We start from the raw sequence: 18,690 nt of genomic DNA, 5'->3' as shown, positions 1-18,690 counted from the left end.
CCAGCCGTAATATAGCTCCCTAGTCTCTTCTACTTGTATTTGCGGAGAGGATAGAAGAGACTCGGGAGCTATAATATGACTGGATACCAGGCTACAAAAGATTAGTTCCCTAACCTATGTCCCCCCCCCCACTTTTGAAGAGGAATATGCCATTAATCTTGCAGACTAGGTAGAGTTTGAAACTCTCAGTTAAGAACAACTCAAGCAGCATTAGAAAGTAATGACCTGGGCCTTGGGTGCATTTGTAGAAAAAAATAAAATGATACCGGTAGCAGTACGGAATTACAATTAAATGGACAAATGCATTTTGCCAGGTTCACCAGTTTCTCACCCACACATAAAAGTAACACAAAGACTCCACAACTCTATCCAGCTCTTTATAAAACCACAAACATACTTCAAATACCTTAAACTTAAAGTTGTGGAACAACAATGATTTGAATAATTATCACGGCTATGTAGGTGTTGCCAAGATACCGGATGCCCTTCCGACAGACACACCCGTGGTGGTCGTTCACGCGGAACTAAAACTCCACAGACAAGGTGCTGAATCAAGGTGTACATAAATCAAGCCTGGTCTGCATATATGTTCAGCATTTTACAATAAATAGTAGCCCTATCCAAGCATACAGGTGAACCGGAACCAAAAATGTAACGTTTACATTGCATTGGCAACAGTGGAGCTCACAATGGACAAAAAAAAAGAGGCTTCAAGATTAAAATTATGATTCTGGTACATGTGTATTGTATACAATGTACTACTATGCAGTTTAATTAACTTTCAAAGAACCTTGGTCATTAGGTATTAAACAGGATAGTACTTTGGTTCATAACTAAGTATAACTATTTCAGCTATCAATAGCAGAATGGAATATATTTTATTCCAAAAAAAGCATTATTATGGCAGGGGTGTCTTCAAACAGCAGTTGAGTCACATATGAACAGTTTAGGTGTGACAGGTTATTGGGTATGATTAAACCAACCACCTCTGCATGCCCACAGAGCTTATGTTGCAAGCCATAATTTGGTTATACAATGTGCAAGTAGTTGACTAAAATCAAAGTTGACTGGTACAGTTTACAGAGTTACCATTACAGGATTAAGGTGGTCAAAAAGAATTTTTCTTGTATAATGGAACATGTTGCCACAAAGTACTGTAGAGACACTTGACATGCACCTATGTGACAGGTCGTTTAGAGTAATATAGCTAGCTGCTGCTATTCTGTGTCCCTGCAAAGCTGGTGTGTTATGTCAAAGGCCAGTTATACCGGCTCTTCAAGCAAAGATTGGTGGGGAAGACTGTGACCACAGAGTACAGACAGAAACAGGTCATTTGATAAAAAAGTCACTATCTCCCCTGCAATACTCTGTTTGGAGAGTACATTATACCAGACATATAGATAGATTCAGATTCCTAGCTTTGGAAGTCTGACAACCAGTGCTGTCTCCAGCTTAATTTTTTTTCTGTCCCGCTCATTGTTTGGTAGCCCATGTCATTGATTCTCCAGGTTAAATATGTCATTTTAAGCCTCTAAAAGTACATTTTCAACAGTTTCCCGTAATTTTTTTGGAGGGATGGGGTAGAACTATTTTCTGTCCAAAGAACCAAATTTCTGTCCTGGAATGGAAGGAAGGGTCCTGGAGACTCTCCAAGCATATTAGGTTAGGCTGAGCTGGCTGTTTTTTTTAACGTTTTTTTTTTGTCGTCTTTATCAGGCTTTCTATTTTGTATTGTTTCTTGAAGTTCGAATACAAGATACAATACAAAACAGAAAGCCTGATCAAAACGATCTTGGAGAGTTGAGACAGCCCCGCTGACAACCGAGTAAAAGCTTGGAGCGGCCCTAATGAGAGTGAGTGGCTGTAATCTTATTTTACCTGGAGATGGCTCGGCTGGCTCTCTGTAGGACAATACCAATGCGGAAGTCCTGATGAAACAGAGAACCTCTAGGCAAATCAACCCCAGCAAGGGACAATCCATTATAACTCCACCAGGGATCACGTCAAAGGGACAAACCAATAACATTGTCTGCATGGTCGGACAAGTGCATTGTAGGATTGCCTTGGGCAAGTGAATGTGCTAATCAGACAAGCGCATGTTTTCCTTTACTTATCGGCCAGTCTGATTTTTTCCATGGGCACGATTGACACGTAGTGACAACTAAACATTGATACATGCTTTGAAGTGCTCTTCTATACTGAAAAATAACAGGATTTCCTTGCTGCAAGTAACATTGCATAGAAATATGCCATTTAAGATTTCAGGCCAGCAAAAAGTAGATTTTTGGGCATTTTTTTAAAACACTGTCAACACTGATCTATCATGACAAAAAACTGGCAATCTTTGCTGCAAACTGGGAGCTTGAAAAATGTTCCAATTTTTCCTTACTGCATGAAGATCATACTATCTATAAATTTTCAGCTTGTCTCCAATTCTTCGGAAACAATCTGGAAACACTCATTGCTGGCTCACCTGCTCGATAATCCTAGTTCTGAATTTTGAACTGTTCCCTTCTTGTTCCTGTTCCTCCAGCTGACTTCCCATAATCTCAGCTTTCCTTCTTAATTGGCTTCAGGAAACCATGCTTCCACTCAAAAACAGTATTTGTTCCTCTGATGATGACTTCTTCACGTTTCTTTTCAAATCATCGCATTTTGGAGAACACTGTGGTCATAGTGGCAGGTGTATTCAACTCAAGGTCTCATTGATGAGTTTCTTCTTCCCATAGACTTCTATGTTATAATTTGTGGTTTAAATGGGCGCGTTTATAATGAAGCTACGTGAAATTTCAGCAGATTTTTCATTCTATGTCGAGCACATTTACCCTATATCGTGGGAAAAAATTGCCAACGTAAACTATACATAGGAACTTTTTTTGATAGCAATTACAAACTACGATTAGTCAATCCCCACAAAAGGCACTTTTTCGCTGCTAGTGTACAACCGCACCACTCAGAACCCACGACTGTGTACCTCCGACCTAGCGCGCGGCTGCAAAACTTTACCTGCTAATTTCTTCAGTTACAAATAAGCTTTCACTAATCTAACTTTTGAGATCAGTTCCGCTGGCTAAAAGGGAATTTCTCACTGCTAAAAACATGCGTCCGTGCAGCCGTTCATTTTTGGCTCGGATCTCTTTTAGGGTACCCACTCGCGGAGTAATACATCAATGAGACCTCAAGCAAAAATTATAGCCTGGGCCAGGGTACCATGCTCCGTTTCTGTTGTAACCACTGGCTCAATCTTTTTGCTTGCTAACGCTTGCATCATAGTCTGTGTAAGGAGGTTCCTTGGTCTGTGTAACACAAACTCTGCTGTCCGGGGCTGTAACGGCCACTTCTATAGGAGGCCGGCAGATGTTGCTGCTAAAAGCGAGATTAAATCAGGCTAACGACATCATTACTAAGCAAAAATATTCAGCCAGCAGTTACAACGGAGGATAGTAGCCAGGCTAAGAAAATAAGGCAACTTTACTTACTCAGACATCAGATTTGTTTTTACTCTCACAGAAAAGAAAATCATGTTCCTCTCAAAAACAGTATTTGTTGTTCATGATGATGACATCCTCACATTTCTTTTCAAATAGTGGCATTTTGGAGAACAGTGTGGTCATAGTGGCAGGTGTATTTAACCCAAGCAAAGAAAATCATAGTCTGGGTACCAGCCTCCATTGTAACTAATGGCTCAATCTTTTTGCTTGCTAAAGACATATAAGTCTGTGTAACACAAACTCTGCTGTCTGGGGCTGTAACGGCCCCTTCTAGGAGGCCGGCGGATGTTGGGCGGGCTGCTAAAAGCGAGATTTAATCAGGCTAACGACATAATTACTGAACACAAATATTAAGCCAGGAGTTCCAACGGAGGATAGTACCCAGGCTAAGAAAATAAGGCAACTTTATTTACTCCGAATTCAGATTTGTTTTGACTCTCACAGAAACAGAAATCATGTTTGTTACATCCATAATGAACACAGCTGTAAGATGATATCAGAGTCTGCACGTTGACAGACATGACTAGAAGACTAAACAAGCCTCACAGTGGTAATCCTGCCTTCAGGAAAGGCATTGATAATAACATTTCTTGTTTCAAAGGTTGTGATTGGACAAGAGGAAATGTGTCTATCTGGCTTGTTTTAACGTTTAAAAACAGAGTGTGAAGTTAGAATACACATCTTTACACCAATTTCCACATTCAGTATATTCTTACTGAATACACCGTCATATTTTTTGTGTTAAACAGTGACATGACTGCATAAATCCTATGATACACAATCTCAGTTGCATAAAGAATGGCTTTAAATGTAAATACATGTATGACTTAAAATGCAACCAATCAAATATTGACATTGTTGGGCTATTTTGGGGAAAAAAGGATGTACATTTGTATTACCTATCAAGTACTAGTAACTATATGACTAAAATAACACACTTTGCAAATTATTTTGCAACCTAGTTATTGATCAATACTATTATGTAAGCTATGTTCAACTGTGTTCTGGGTATTAAACAACAGGAAAAAAACCCCAGGGAATACACCCCTACACAGTCCTTGGGAAGAAACCATAGCACAGAAAATCTGGTGTGTGTGTGTGTGTGTGTGTGTGTGTGTGTGTGAGTGTGATTAAACACCCCTGTAAAAAATCCTTATGAGCAGACTAAAAAAAGCTGGCTGGAATGCCCCTTGTAACAATTGATTGTGTAAATCTGTGCAATTGTAAATTTGTGCAATTGTACATGTTTTACAAAGTAAATGTAGAAGTGAATAAAAAGAAGGCTCTAGACACACTATTTCATCAGATGAAAGAGGCTTTGCCCCACCTAATATGTCTACATTTTAGCCTACAAAACCCATACAAATATAGAAGTGAATAAAAAAGGTTAAAGACATATCATTTCAGCACATGAAAGAGGGTTTGCCCCACCTAATATGTCTAGTAGTTAGCCTAAAAAACTCATGCAAATATCAAGGACGTAAGTTGTATTTATAGGTAGCAATCTATTGTACGCCCACTTTGCAGACACTTTTAATTTTCTATTGACCTTTTTCGCATGTTTGATTTCAGGTTTAAGAAAACATGAAATGTCAGTTGGTCTGCAACTTGATGTCATAAGGCATAAGGGTCATTCTAGGTTATCTATCTCTGACCTTCTATTCATGTCTGCTGTATTTACTGCAACCCTCAAAAAGGATGCGGTTGTAAAACTCTGAATAACGGAATATTCTGAAAATTTTGCCTCTTAAGTCTTTAACATGTTTGGGCTACACTTACACTTACTGCATATCTGTTCAAGAGAAAACACAACTCAAAGAGAATAAAATATAGTAGGATGATCTGATAAAGAAACAAGTGATTGCACTGGTTGAGCCAAGTACGTAACAGACAGGTGAAACCTGTATTATCTGTGGTGCACCGGGCTTAAGCACTACTGGTGACCTTTCCCAAACTTAACCTACAGTGCTATGAACTTTCACTACAGGTGTTATAAAACAGACTGCAGCCTACATTTCAAATGTCATAAACTAAACAAAGATCACACATAAGGGCAGAACCCTTTCGTCAGCAGGGGAGAGAGCACTTGACACTGGGAACAAAATGCTGACATTTTTTCAGTTGTTTAATGTTTGCACTTTTCGTCTTCACTGTGAACTTAAAACTACTAGTATGTATTTTAAATCTCCACTTCATGCACACTGTTCAAATAGGATGCAGCGTAAAAACTCACGATATCCTGAAAACTTTGCTGCTCTTAGGACATATAGAGTACAACACCAGGTACCAGCCCGAAATGTGTAGGCCGGGTTGGATCGCCCGAAGGCCGCGGGAGGGCTGGGACCGTGGGTAATGCGGAATACACCGTGTTGCATTTTATTTATGTCATGCCCACCTGAGAAAACACGTTTCGATGTGAAAGGCGCCAGAAGTTGAGAAAATTTGGTGCCCTGAGCAATGATTTTTACAACAGAAATGTTCCAACGTCCGAATCAGATATTCGAATTTTCGACCGTGCCACGCTCGCATGCGCAAAGTCTGCTCGAAATATTCGTTGGAAATTTGAGGCCTATATGACATAAACATCTGTACAACACATAATATAATTCAAAGAGAATAAAAAATTGTAGGATGAAGAATCAAGTAATTGCACTGATAGAGCCAAGTACGTAACAGACAGGTGAAACCTGTATTATCTGTGGTGCACCGAGCTTAAACACTGCTGGTGATCTTTCTCAAACTTAACCTACTTTGTGCCATAATCTACTTTGTGCCATGATCTTTCAGTACAGGTGTTATAAAACATACTGCAGCCTACATTTCAAATGTCATAAACTAAACAAAGATTACACATAAGGGCAGAACCCTTACGTCAGCTCTGGAGGCTTTGTTTCACAAAGAGGGACAAAATGCTGACATTTTTGTGGTTAAGTGTTCGCGGATCTTGCGGTGACGTCTTCACAGCAATTTACTTAAAGCCATTGCAAAAATGCTTCTTTTTTCTTCTGCCTGCCTGCCGTTGTTTCAATTACAGACATAAAACCACCACTCCATTTTCTCCCAACAATGAAACTAAATCCCCACAAATTTATAGGCAAACACAGTTATGTTACATATTGTAAATCTTGGAATATTCGCTGTGTTCTTAAATTTGCAGTTTTTGTGAACTCATCACACCCAGAAATAAATTATTGCTCTGTCATCCATTGTTAACACTACTGTTTGAACCATGGACTCAAAGACAACACAAATTCTTGAGTGCAACAAACTGAAATGAATTTACAATACAGTAGAAGCCGCTTAATTGCACAGTCTATTTGCCAGTGAATTTCGTGCAATTATCCGGCTGGTGCGATAATGTGAAGTTATCTAGCTGGACCATACCGGTTTGGGATTGTGGGATTCCGTGCAATTAACAGAAGTGTGCGTTAATCCGTTGTGCAATTAACTGGCCTCTACTGTACTTGTTGGTCACATGACTATATGACATCATCAGGCTGCCATGTTGTTGGATTCAAGACTTTTGTTAGAGACGAATCGGGTCTTTTGCAATATGAGCTTAGAGCTAAGACCTTTCTAACTCACATTAAACTTGCACTGTACATCAAGGAGTGTCTTTTAATGTAGTATAGAGAGGTGGGTGGGAGCATGGTGCGTGGTTCTGGGGTGCAGGTTGACGCAGTATCGTGTTAATCTAGCTCATGTGACAGCAGAGCAGTTAGGAACAAGACTTAGCACAGCACTCCAACCCAGAGAAGTTTTATCAACATTCTATTGCACACTACCTGAGCGCGCATGGCGCTTTTTGATACCTCTGAATATCTAATAGCGAGCACCAGACTGTAAATAATCCCTTTACTAGGATCATTATCTGGCTGCATTCTGTATGAATAGCTCGTCGAGATCTATCCATTACATCAACAATATACATCTGTGACGTGGGGCAAAAACATTTTACTTTAAATCACTATGCTCCGTGCAGTGTACTGCATAACAATCATGTCCCATACTTCGTGTACAAGCAAATTTCCGTCCCAGGATGGAAGGACGGGTCCTGGAGACAGCCCTGCGTATGAACCCTCAGGCACACCCCAACTATACTTTAGAAGGAAGTGAGATTTGGAGGGTACCTTGCCAGAGGGGAGTACCTCTGGAACAATGGGCTAGAAGATGCATTGTTACCCTTGATAATGGCCTCTGGCTAGTTTGGTAGTCTGGCTGTATTTCTTTTTACACAGCAAATAAATCAAAATCAAATCAAAGACTTCTGAATAAGTACTTCCATGTTTTGAGACTGCCCAAGTCAAATTATTCAAACAAACCAAATCAGAGGCGGCGGCAGGAAATTTCGTCTGGGGGGGGGGGGGGGAACTTTTACTGACAGAATTTTGTGGCACACGCTTACGTAGCGCCTTGGCGCGGCCACCCTAGGGGGGTCCGGGGGCATGCTCCCCCTGGAAAATTTGAAATCTAGACCCTCTAAAACGGCATTTCATGCGTTTTGACGGGCAAATTTTGCTGCCAGACTAAGCTAAGTTTGATGGCAATTCCGTTAGAAAGACACATGGTTTTAGCGAGGGCGATGCCCACAAAATATTTTCACGATTTCAAGTGCCAAAAGTGCGAGCTGTTGCAATGTTGGTCTTTGGAAATTTCGAAATCTGCACCCTCTGAAACGACATTTTCTGTATTTTGAGGGACAAGTTTTGCTTGCAGACTTTGCTAAATCTTATGCCATCTTTGTCAAAGAAAAAGATGTTTGAGGGCGATGACCTAAGCTACCACGCACAAATTTTCACCATGTCGTTGTGAGCGCCGGAGGCGTAAGTCATCGCTAGGCAGGTCCGGAGAAAATTTTAAAATCTTGACCGTCTGAAACGTCATTTCCTGAATTTCAGTGGCACATTCTGCTGGTAAACTAAGCTAAGTACGATAGTACAATTTCTATTGGTTTAAAAGATTTTTCAGAGCAACGCTCCCGCAACATATTGTCCTGCGTCGAAGACGCAGTCGTCACAAGGGAGGTCTGGCGAAATTTTGAAATCGGGACCCTGAAATGCCATTTCTTGCATTTTCAGGGGTAAATTATGCTGTTAGACTAGCTTGATTTTTGAAATTTCCATCATCAAAAAAATACACAAGGTTTCAGCTTGATTTTTTGGGGGGGCGACGCCCCCCCAACATATTTTCAGGGGGGGCAGCCGCCCCCCCTGCCCCCCGGTGCCGCCGCCACTGCAAATCATCAACTTTGTGATCTAAAATCAGATGTAATGTTCAGCTCAGCATTATACGCATGTTTTTGCAGAATTTCTCAAATTATCATTTTTAGGGCCATGCCTGTACATTGCCTGTACATTGATTTCCTTGGTTCTCCGATTTTCTGAAATAAAAATATAGCAATTGGACATCATAGAAGCACAGGGCAGGAGGAAAACTTGAACATGAGAGTATTCACTCCATAAAACTGAGTGCACCAAGGCATGAACCTAGTCCCCTAGCTTTGTTTCCATTACGTTTTCCAAATTAAGCATACTTCTTTTTTCTAAAATCCAAGAACCAACAAATTAAATTGGTGTGGCCTACTGGTTTACCTTTTCATCTCTTTTTGAGGAGACAAGATTACGTCATATTTTTTCTAAACCTTTGTAACTCCAAAGAAAGATTTCCTTATTTCGCCTCCCTGACAAAAGTTGGAACAGCCCTAGCTTGATTGTCAGCCCTGTTTATTTTCCTTCCCCTGCAGAGCTCTGCTTAGAATCAGGAGGCAGCTTTAATTACCAAGGTTTATTTGGTGCTGACTACAGCAAGTCCAGAGACTCTGGTCTGGGTTCAAAAGTTGAGACTGAGAGGTCAAAACTCTCCATTTGTCAGCACTTGTTGTTAGATGAAAAACATACCAGCAATGGATAACAGCCAAAATCTCCTCACTCCACTTGCTGTAAACTTGCTTGGTGAAGTACCAATTGTTCACTTGTTGACTACGGCTGAAAAGTCAGGAGAGCCCCCTAGCAGTCACTTTTATAAATGCAACATAAAAAAACTACTGTAACACGAAAAATGCTACTGTAACACTGAATGATTGCTATAATTTGCTGCAAAGAAAAGATTACAATCAACTTTGCAGTAGCATTTGTCATTTTCACTCTCCTTTGCTGTATTAGAATTTTCCCCCAATCGGTTCAATCCTAGGTTGATAATTCTGATATGTGTATTGGTGGCTCCGAGACGGATCAGGTTCTTATTGACTGTTTCTGCAGCAGGGTACAGACATGCTCGCTGTAGACTCTCTCTAGCACAGCACCCGTAAACTGGTCCTTTAGTTGTTCTACAGTCCTGCACTCTGCCACTTCAAACTGAGCAAGGCTGGGGAGAAGGAAGAGAACATAAAATGTGTTAAAGAATGCAACTGTCAGTCTTGAACATAACTGTCATAGATTCTAGTCATTCAGATTCTAGAATGGAATCTTTTTTTAAATTCTCTTAATTCTAGGCAATCCCAACATGAAACTTCTCATCTCGTCTCATATCACCTACTAGTACCCCTTAGTTTGAATACTTTCTAATTGGATCTGGCAACCAGTTTTCACAAGTTTTATCAGATTTCTGTGCTTCTAATTGCCTTGGTTCACTATAGTGTTATCTTTGAAATCTATGATATTTTTATCAAATATATGCAATACTATGTTGCAGACTTTTTATCAAGTCTGTATTATGTTGGCATTTACATAAACTCCTCCAGGGCGAATTGCCTTAAAAGTTAAGAATAGCAATTTGAAAAGAATCTTTATGAAACTTGCTCCCATTGAAATAGGGTGAACAGTGGTACACGATTGTTCCAAATAAGATGAAACTAAAGCCCTAAAATCGGCCCTTCCTTACATCCTTACTCCTCTAACTCATATTCTTAACATGTCGTTACAAAGTGGAGACGTTCCAAACGGAACAAAGATTGCAAAGGTTATACCTATATTCAAGGGGGGAGACTCAACTTCATTTAGCAATTATCGACCGATCTCAGTCTTGCCCAGCATCTCCAAACTTTTCGAAAGGCTAGTTTACAATCGATTACTAAAATATCTTAACACAAATAATATCCTATATAAACATCAATACGGTTTCCGTAAAGGTATATCCACCCCACTTGCTCTTATTCAACTAATAGACAAAATATCCACTGCCATTGACAAAAACGAGTATACAATAGGAATATCTTTAGATTTATCCAAAGCCTTCGATACCGTAAATCATACCATACTCCTCCGAAAATTAGCTGCATACGGTGTTACTGGCACTGCACTGAACTGGTTCCAAAATTATTTAAATCATAGGAAACAATACGTAACTTTAAATGGAGCTAAATCTACATACAAGGAAATTCAATGTGGAGTTCCGCAAGGGTCGATTTTAGGTCCTCTATTATTCTTGATTTACGTCAATGATCTGGCAGAAGCCTCCTCAATACTTTATTTTATACTGTTTGCCGATGACACCAACATATTCCTTTCCCACAAGAATTTTGACTCTTTGATACAACTGGCTAACCAAGAATTGCGCAAAGTAGCTACATGGTTTGAAGCCAATAAATTATCAATAAATACTAAAAAAACAAATTTTCTCATTTTCTGTAGCAAGAATAAAAGCTATGATATTAATAAGGCCAAAATTTTCCTACAAAATGTTCCTATAAAGCAGGAGAAACAAACTAAATTTTTGGGAGTAATTATAGATGAAAAATTAAATTGGAAAGCCCATGTCTCCGCCGTAGGTAAAACAGTTGCTAAAACAATTGGTGTTATTGCGAAAATCAAACACAATATTCCTCTAAAGACCCTTTCAACTATTTACAACAGTCTTATATACCCGTACTTGACTTATTGCAATATAGTTTGGGGATGTGCCTGCCATACAACACTTCACCCACTTACAACTCTACAAAAAAAATTCACACGAATGGCCACCGCCTCTGATTTTCTCTCACATACAGCCCCTTTATTTCTAAAATTGAAAATATTGAATGTGTTTGATATAAATAAGCTGCAAATTAGTATATCCACGTTTAACTGTCTTTCTAACAATCTCCCCGATATGTTTAAATCTTTCCTAAACCCTAATTCACATGTCAGGGCCCGAAATTCATTTTTGGGATTAGGTGCACAGGTGCACCCAGCTTAAAAAATTGGGTGCACCAAAAAAATTTTGGGTGCACCACTTGAATTTAAGTGATAACCTGATAGTAAAATTTAGTTACAAGCTATCAAATTCGTAAACAAGCACCATGACAGATATCTTAATTATCTTTCTAACACTTAAAAAATATAGATGTCAAGAATATGATGTATACTAGTACACTTTGATATCTTTACATACATAAATGTAAGAAAATATTTGGGTGCATCCTGTGCACCCACAGAAAATAATTGGGTGCACAGCTCCAATCTTGGGTGCACCTGGGTGCACATGCACCCAGTATTTCGAGCCCTGCATGTACATAATTATCATACCAGGCAAAGAAATCTACTCCATATCCCTCTCTTTCGAACATCATTAGCGCAGTCCACCGTAAAATATAGATGTGCCACAATCTGGAACAGTCTTCCTACAAATATCAAAAACACTTCTTCCCTCCTTACATTTAAAAATGCCCTGAAAACATATCTCATAAACCACCATAGCCCCTTATAGAAATATTTATCCCATCTTAATTCATATTGCTATTATCATTTGATTTCATTGATCACACATTTTCTTCTTTTGTATTACTATAACATATAATTGTGTTAGTTACTTCTCCTTGTTATTTATTGATCCACTGATCATACATCTTTTGTTGTATTATTATAACATATGATTGTGTTAGTTACTTATGTTTCTTATTTATTGATTTCACTGATCGTACATCTTTTGCATTATTAGAACATGTGCTAGTTCTTTCTTTGTTAATTATGATTTCACTGATCATATATTTTGTATAAGCATAGAGGAGGAGGGCACAGCATAAACCGTTAAGGTTTTTTCTCTCCTCCTGCACCTGTTTTATATTTTATTCTCTTCTGCATCTCTTATGATTTTGTATATGTGCAAACTGAATAAACAAACAATAAACAAATAAACAAACAAGAAAATCAAATTGCTGTAGCCTACACTGATGTTTTTTCCATACGGCTTTACCTGACTGTTCCTTCCTGAAGCCTCTCCTCCCACAGAACTGTCATCATCCTCTCCTTACAGCTCCTCCCAGCAGAGTCTACGTCTACACTGCGGGTTCGCTGACGTGTGATGTAATCCTACAGACAGGAAGAACCAGAGACAACAATTCTGTTGGTGGTTTTCACAGAAAACTACAAGAGTACTCTTATTCTAAACCATAATATCATTGTCCATGTACTTTTCTTTATTAAGAAATTGAGTAAAGGACAATATTAGTAGACAAGTGATTAAGTCTGTGACTCAAGATGCCAACCTGACATTTTTGATTTGTAGGAAAAATATGGGGACAACTTCCAAATTGGCAGGCTAAAAGAAGACAGGTTCACTACTATATGAATCACATTTTACTAAGAAAACAAAGATAAGTATTTGGAGCTCTGCAACTATGATGCGAGCGGCTAATGTTTATAAGAAATGCAATTTTTCTTTATTTCAATGCTTGTTCCCCTTTATCCATGGGGTAACCTATATCCGTTGTATCTGAAAACAATGGTTAAAAAATACTGCAGTCTGTACAACGTCCGTCAACTTGACATCCTTAAATACAGTACCCTGTTTAGATACAACGGATATGACTTGCCCTGTGGATGGAGGTGAACTAGCCTTACCTTGATATTTTTCATTGATCCCAGCAGCAGTATGAGGATGAGTCTCTCCTGAAAGAGCAGTCTCCCAGTCAACGACAACTCCTTAGTCCACTTCACGATCGTCTTGACATACTTCCCACGTGCTCTCATGTGGTCCAGGTGGAGTAACGCCAGCCACAAGTCCTCTCCATCCTCCTCCTTAGAGAGACTCTCCTTAGGTGTATCACACACCTCTGCAAGATCTTGATCAAGAATCTCTGTTATGTTTTCTTCTAACCACGTCATCAACTGTAGCACCATGGGTGCTTCGGGTAAAGTTCTGGCATGGGAGGAGATTCCCTCCTTCAGTCTGGAGATGGCACCACGCGAAAGGCTTTCCGATGACAGTGAAATTTTGGGGACCATCCTGGGATAGCCCTCGGGGAGCGTGAAGGACGCGGATATCGAGATCGTGTCGTGACGACCGCGGTACTTGGTTGAGACACAAAACATGGGCACCCTCGCATCTATAACATTGTTACATGTAAGTCAAGAGTTATGCCAAGATGATGCTGCAGTTCTAAAATGCAAATGCCAATGACATATAATCATTTTACAGGTATTGATTACCATAAACATAAGCGTGTCATTATGATATTTATTCATATGTTAGGTCCTGTTATTCAGTCATACAAATTAAGTCATATTAGCTTTGGATTATCACTGTGCATTATAATCATATAAGTTAAACTTAGATATTTCGTGCATTATACTAGTACAAATGTACGGTGCAGTGTTACTGTTAAAATTACAAGGTATAGAAATTTATGTTAGGTTAGTGTTTGTTACAACTTAAGGAATAGTAGTGAACAGATGTACAAATATAGATTCAAAATTTGAATGAAATACAATGCAATGAAGTTTTACCCACCCCAAACCATTGATTTGACAATTTCTTTGATATATAGCGATCTAACAAATGTATTAAACAGATCTAGAGCAATGCTTCTGCAAAGACCTTTACACATAATGCATAAATTACAAAGTTGCTGAAAAGTATTCCCAACTACACGGGGTGATCAAAAACACTTTTGTAACCATCACATATAAACTAATGTGAAAAAAAGGCCCTCTGAAACTCCTACACTCCATGGCAGACAGAAGTACTGTAGTCAATCAATAACCTATTACGTGGGAACGACACTCCAATTTTCCAGTGCCCCTTTCATAATGCCCCCCACCCACACTGCAATCATAGATTTTGAATAAAATTAAAGCTCTGTAATTGTGTGAGCTTAAAAGAAGAGGACCCATATCAAATAGAGGTCGAAACTAGGTATGGAAAATGCAGTACCTATTATCAAACAAGTTAGAGCTGCCCCAAATCATTGGTTGTTTTCTATGGTGATTCTGACTGTGGTTACATGATTGGAATGAAACTTGCAGGATACCTCGTGGTAACACTACTAGTACATGTATGTCTCTTCAGATGAAGCAACTCTTTTCCAATCCATACCAACACTCAAGTAGCAAATATTTGATGCCGCCGTGGCACGAGGACGCAGTGAAGTCTAATTCTTGTGGGTTATAATATTCAGGGAATCCTAGCGCTGCTTGTTTCTGCACATTTTTAACCACTGAAACAATTAATGATATCAATGTGGGAATATAGTGCAGTAGATGTCAATTTCATATATAGACTTGCCTCATCCAGAATATTTCCACTTTTAATGCTCTAATATTGCTTAGGTTGCCCCAAACTGAAATGTCCTGCGTATGGACATGACAAATCTCCACCGCCCCTGCACCAGCTGCTGTGGGAGAGGGTCCATTATCTGTAGACATCTGGAAGGTGATGAAGTCATGTCCATAAGGTACCACAGATTGATGCTGCTTCCAGAAGCTATCGTCATTTTTGAGATATGAGGTGAAAAGGAGGTTTTTCAGTGTTTTTTTAGTTCACAGCTGAGAAAATTTTGTAGTAAAGTTATGTCCATAAGGCTACACCAATTTAATTTCTTGGTTCACGGATTTTTTCATAAAAAATATGGAGCGAAAGGGCGAAATAAAAATAAAAATTGTAAAATGGTGGGGGTAAAGGTAACGGCTAATCCAAAACATAAAGAAAAAAAGTTTTCAGCTTGAAAAAAGTACAAAAACACTATTTTTGTACAATAACAGCACCTGTACCCACACTTTAAGGAGCTTATAATATAAAGGTCAATTTGCTACACCAGAAAGTTGGTGAATGGTTTCATTAATGGTGAAAATTTGATGAGTGGTAATTTTTATTTTTTTTCCCAAAAAATAGGAGCAAGCGAATCCGTGAACCAAGAAATTAAATCGGTGTGGCCTAAGGTAGCGCAGATTGATGCCACTTCCGGAAGCTACCGTAAATGTATCTATTTTTGCAGGGCTTGATTTCGGCATAGAACTAGAAGGGGAAGGAAGTTTTTGCAACTTGTTTTTTGAGTTCAAAGTTGACACAAATTTGTAGTTAAGTTGTAACTTGTACCGACCAAGGTAATACATTGGAAATGCATACTTGGGCTTGAGGTAGTCTCTACCAGACTCCCGTCTGGCCAAATATAAATACAGGTAAAGGAATAAAAGCCTAGTAGGAGTTAATTGGCATAGGAGTATTGCCTAGTTTCGCGGTAAGGAAATAAGTCCTCTGGGCGGCCGACTCCCCTAGCGTACTGTTGACTCTATTTGTCTAATTTCTACTCTTGGGAGTGTTAGACAAATGATCTGCAAAGCCTGGTGGAGGCTAAGGGTGGAGGGATTGCCACCTAAACTGTGAAAAATAAAACCATAATGGATATTTCAAGATTCATCGTGCCATAACTGAATTATTACATACTTATATAGTGTGTGGCTGGACGGAGAGTACACAAATTCTATAACACAATGAAATTTTGTACACTTTATTAATACTAGGGAATGGTTTTATCGTGGGCCAGTGCAGGTGAAATGCAGGAGACTTCATGCATGCCGGAACAACTCCAAATCTACCTGCACTAACCATGCACTTACAGGTGCACATGGAATTCTGAGCCCACAACAAGTCATGACTTCCTGAAGTCCAACCGTATGAAGGACACTGTTGAGATTTTGTAACACGTTCGTGGGCGGAAACATGGGAGTTCAAACCACGCTATCTGTGTGATAACGTACAGCTGTCATCTTTGCTGTCACTCGTCACATAGGATGGAAGGTTGTTTCGGGGCACACAATGAATTGTACTTGGTATCTTGTAGAAAGCCTTGCACAAGCCCTATCAAGAGGTTCAGAGCTTTCTCCTCTGTCCTGGGATGTGAAAGTTACTTGAACTTGGGACGAACAAATATTTCATTCTGTCTATGAAAATTTTTTTAACTTCATGACAATGAGTGGGACGGAAAAAAATTCAAAGCTGTAGACAGCCTTGCTTAAGTTTGATCTCACCAATGTAAGTTTTAAAATGTTTTAAAATGAGCTGTTTAAAATGCCTGGAGGCAAACTCTGAGGCCCCCAGTTTTCATCAGTACCCCGTAGGTGTTGGTTTAAACTACTCCCTGGAGGATGCCTGTGTTTGGTGAGAGGTGCATGGAAATTCTGGCTTTGATCACGACATCCCGCGTGGTGCAATCGATGATGATGACTTACAGAATCTGTTCATCCTTGAAACGCCCACACACATCACGCAGGCCTGCTACCACCAATGATAAATGGAAGGAAATACATTTAGTGAGCAATGGGAATTTGTACAGAAAATCAGGTACAGGAATTCATCAGTGCAAAGGTTTACAGAAGGTCTACAGTCTAATGTTACAGAATGTTTTTAGTGTGATACCAGGCACTCTCTAGCAAGGCTGTCCCACTCATTGTTTGGATGCCCATGTTGATAATATTTGTCACCAATAGTTGTGGATATAACGATACATTTTCATAGATTTAACGTTATGAAGTTCAGATTTTTTAGCCTGAGTATCATCCTCTTTCGCTTAGCCTGGTATCCAGCCGTAATATAGCTTCCGAGTCTCTTCTTTCCTCTCTGGCAATTTGCGAAGAGGAGAGAAGAGACTCGGGAGCTATAATTACGGCTGGATACCAGGCTACTTTCGCTTGCTAACCACCGTGGTTAGCAAGCGAAAGTCGTGAGCCAGCGGTTACTACGGAGGATGATACTCAGGCTACAGATTTTTCAACGGATGGGGCGAAATCTTTGTCCGCCCCAACAAGCAAAATGTCCATCCCAGGACCGAGGTACAGGTCCTAGAGACTGCTTTGCTCTCTGGTCACAGGTACATGTACCTGCCATTGCTTTTGCTGAGTAGCCTCTTCGGCCAGGTGTGGAAACCAAAGAAATTCGGTTTGGACAGTCTTCATAATTTGTTAACTGTTATATATTTAATTTGATGATGCTCTTATCTGTCTGAAACCTTGGTCAACCAGACATTTTTGACGAATGTGATATCATGTAGTTAGGTCATTAATTCTTCTACATGTATGTAACGTCCTTGACTGTGGGAGTGTGGGTACATTGTGCATGTAGGTGTGTGAGTGCAGTGGGCGGGGATACAGGACCGGTACAAAGTAGAAAAAGGGGCGGGACAACCCTACACCTGTAACTCTAATCTCAAATTCCATACAATTTACCACCCCCGCCACCCCCACAGTAACGGCAAACCCGTTTGATAGTTTGTTACCTCAGCTCACCTTACCACCTGCCTCTTTATAATCTTAAACATCACTGGCTAACAGCATGCAGTGTCACGGATGACTTGAATGAATAACGTAAACGTTATCCACTTTCTCCGACTTTTTCTCGCTGCCAGTGCAAGGGGGAGGGGCCATGTGCTCGACAGTGCGGGACCGCCTACGCGTACGCGCCTCCCCCGCAACTATTTCTGTGGATTAGTCGTTTTTCAGGGTCAGAAACTGCGACATAACGATTAATTTTTCGGTTAGAGGTACCGACCTGGATCGCTCAGCATGCAAAACTCCCCATCGCCGCAGTAGATCGCTTGCAAAGCCTGAAGTTCGTCTGCAACTTCTTCTGAAATTTCAGATCCCGCCATTTTTGGGGGTTTAAAAAAAAAGACGACCGCTGCAAACAACAAAGAGTGAAATAATTATGAAATTGGATGAAATAAGAATGCTTTATCACTTTATTTGAAAGTTATATTTACGTAATTAATTTCGTAAGTTAACTTGTTCAAAAATGTGCAGATATAACGTTACTATCTTAAGACATCTATTTGAGACTGAAATAATAAGAAATTGCTTACGTTTTGATGCAAATCGAAAAGTAGACGAGTTGAAAACAATATAGGGGTGTCAATCTTTTAAATTGAAACTTTTTACCCACCAACAATCTCGCCATTTTTATGACAGAAAACATTTTAAATTGAAATTTAAAAAAACACCACAACAGCATAACT

General features: G+C 39.6%; 1 protein-coding gene across 2 annotated transcripts; it reads right to left on the bottom strand.

The window, feature by feature from the left end:
• Positions 1-8,733: 8,733 nt before the first annotated feature.
• LOC118431432 (RWD domain-containing protein 3-like) lies at positions 8,734-18,374 on the bottom strand. Of its 2 annotated transcripts, none has more exons than XM_035842663.1 (4): positions 18,228-18,374; positions 13,307-13,791; positions 12,660-12,775; positions 8,734-9,854 (listed from the first exon to the last, which is right to left on the bottom strand). In XM_035842663.1, the coding sequence occupies exons 1-4, from the start codon at positions 18,325-18,327 to the stop codon at positions 9,722-9,724; spliced, it is 834 nt and encodes a 277-aa protein (XP_035698556.1). In that variant the 5' UTR covers positions 18,328-18,374; the 3' UTR covers positions 8,734-9,721. The 2 variants fall into 2 exon arrangements, with proteins under 2 accessions (XP_035698556.1, XP_035698557.1); XM_035842664.1 differs by lacking the exon at positions 18,228-18,374 and adding an exon at positions 17,966-18,217.
• Between the last annotated feature and the right edge of the window lie 316 nt (positions 18,375-18,690).

Source organism: Branchiostoma floridae, chromosome 15, assembly GCF_000003815.2.
Source record: "Branchiostoma floridae strain S238N-H82 chromosome 15, Bfl_VNyyK, whole genome shotgun sequence".
Lineage (NCBI taxonomy): Eukaryota > Metazoa > Chordata > Leptocardii > Amphioxiformes > Branchiostomatidae > Branchiostoma > Branchiostoma floridae.
This window is presented reverse-complemented; position numbering and strand designations above follow the sequence as displayed.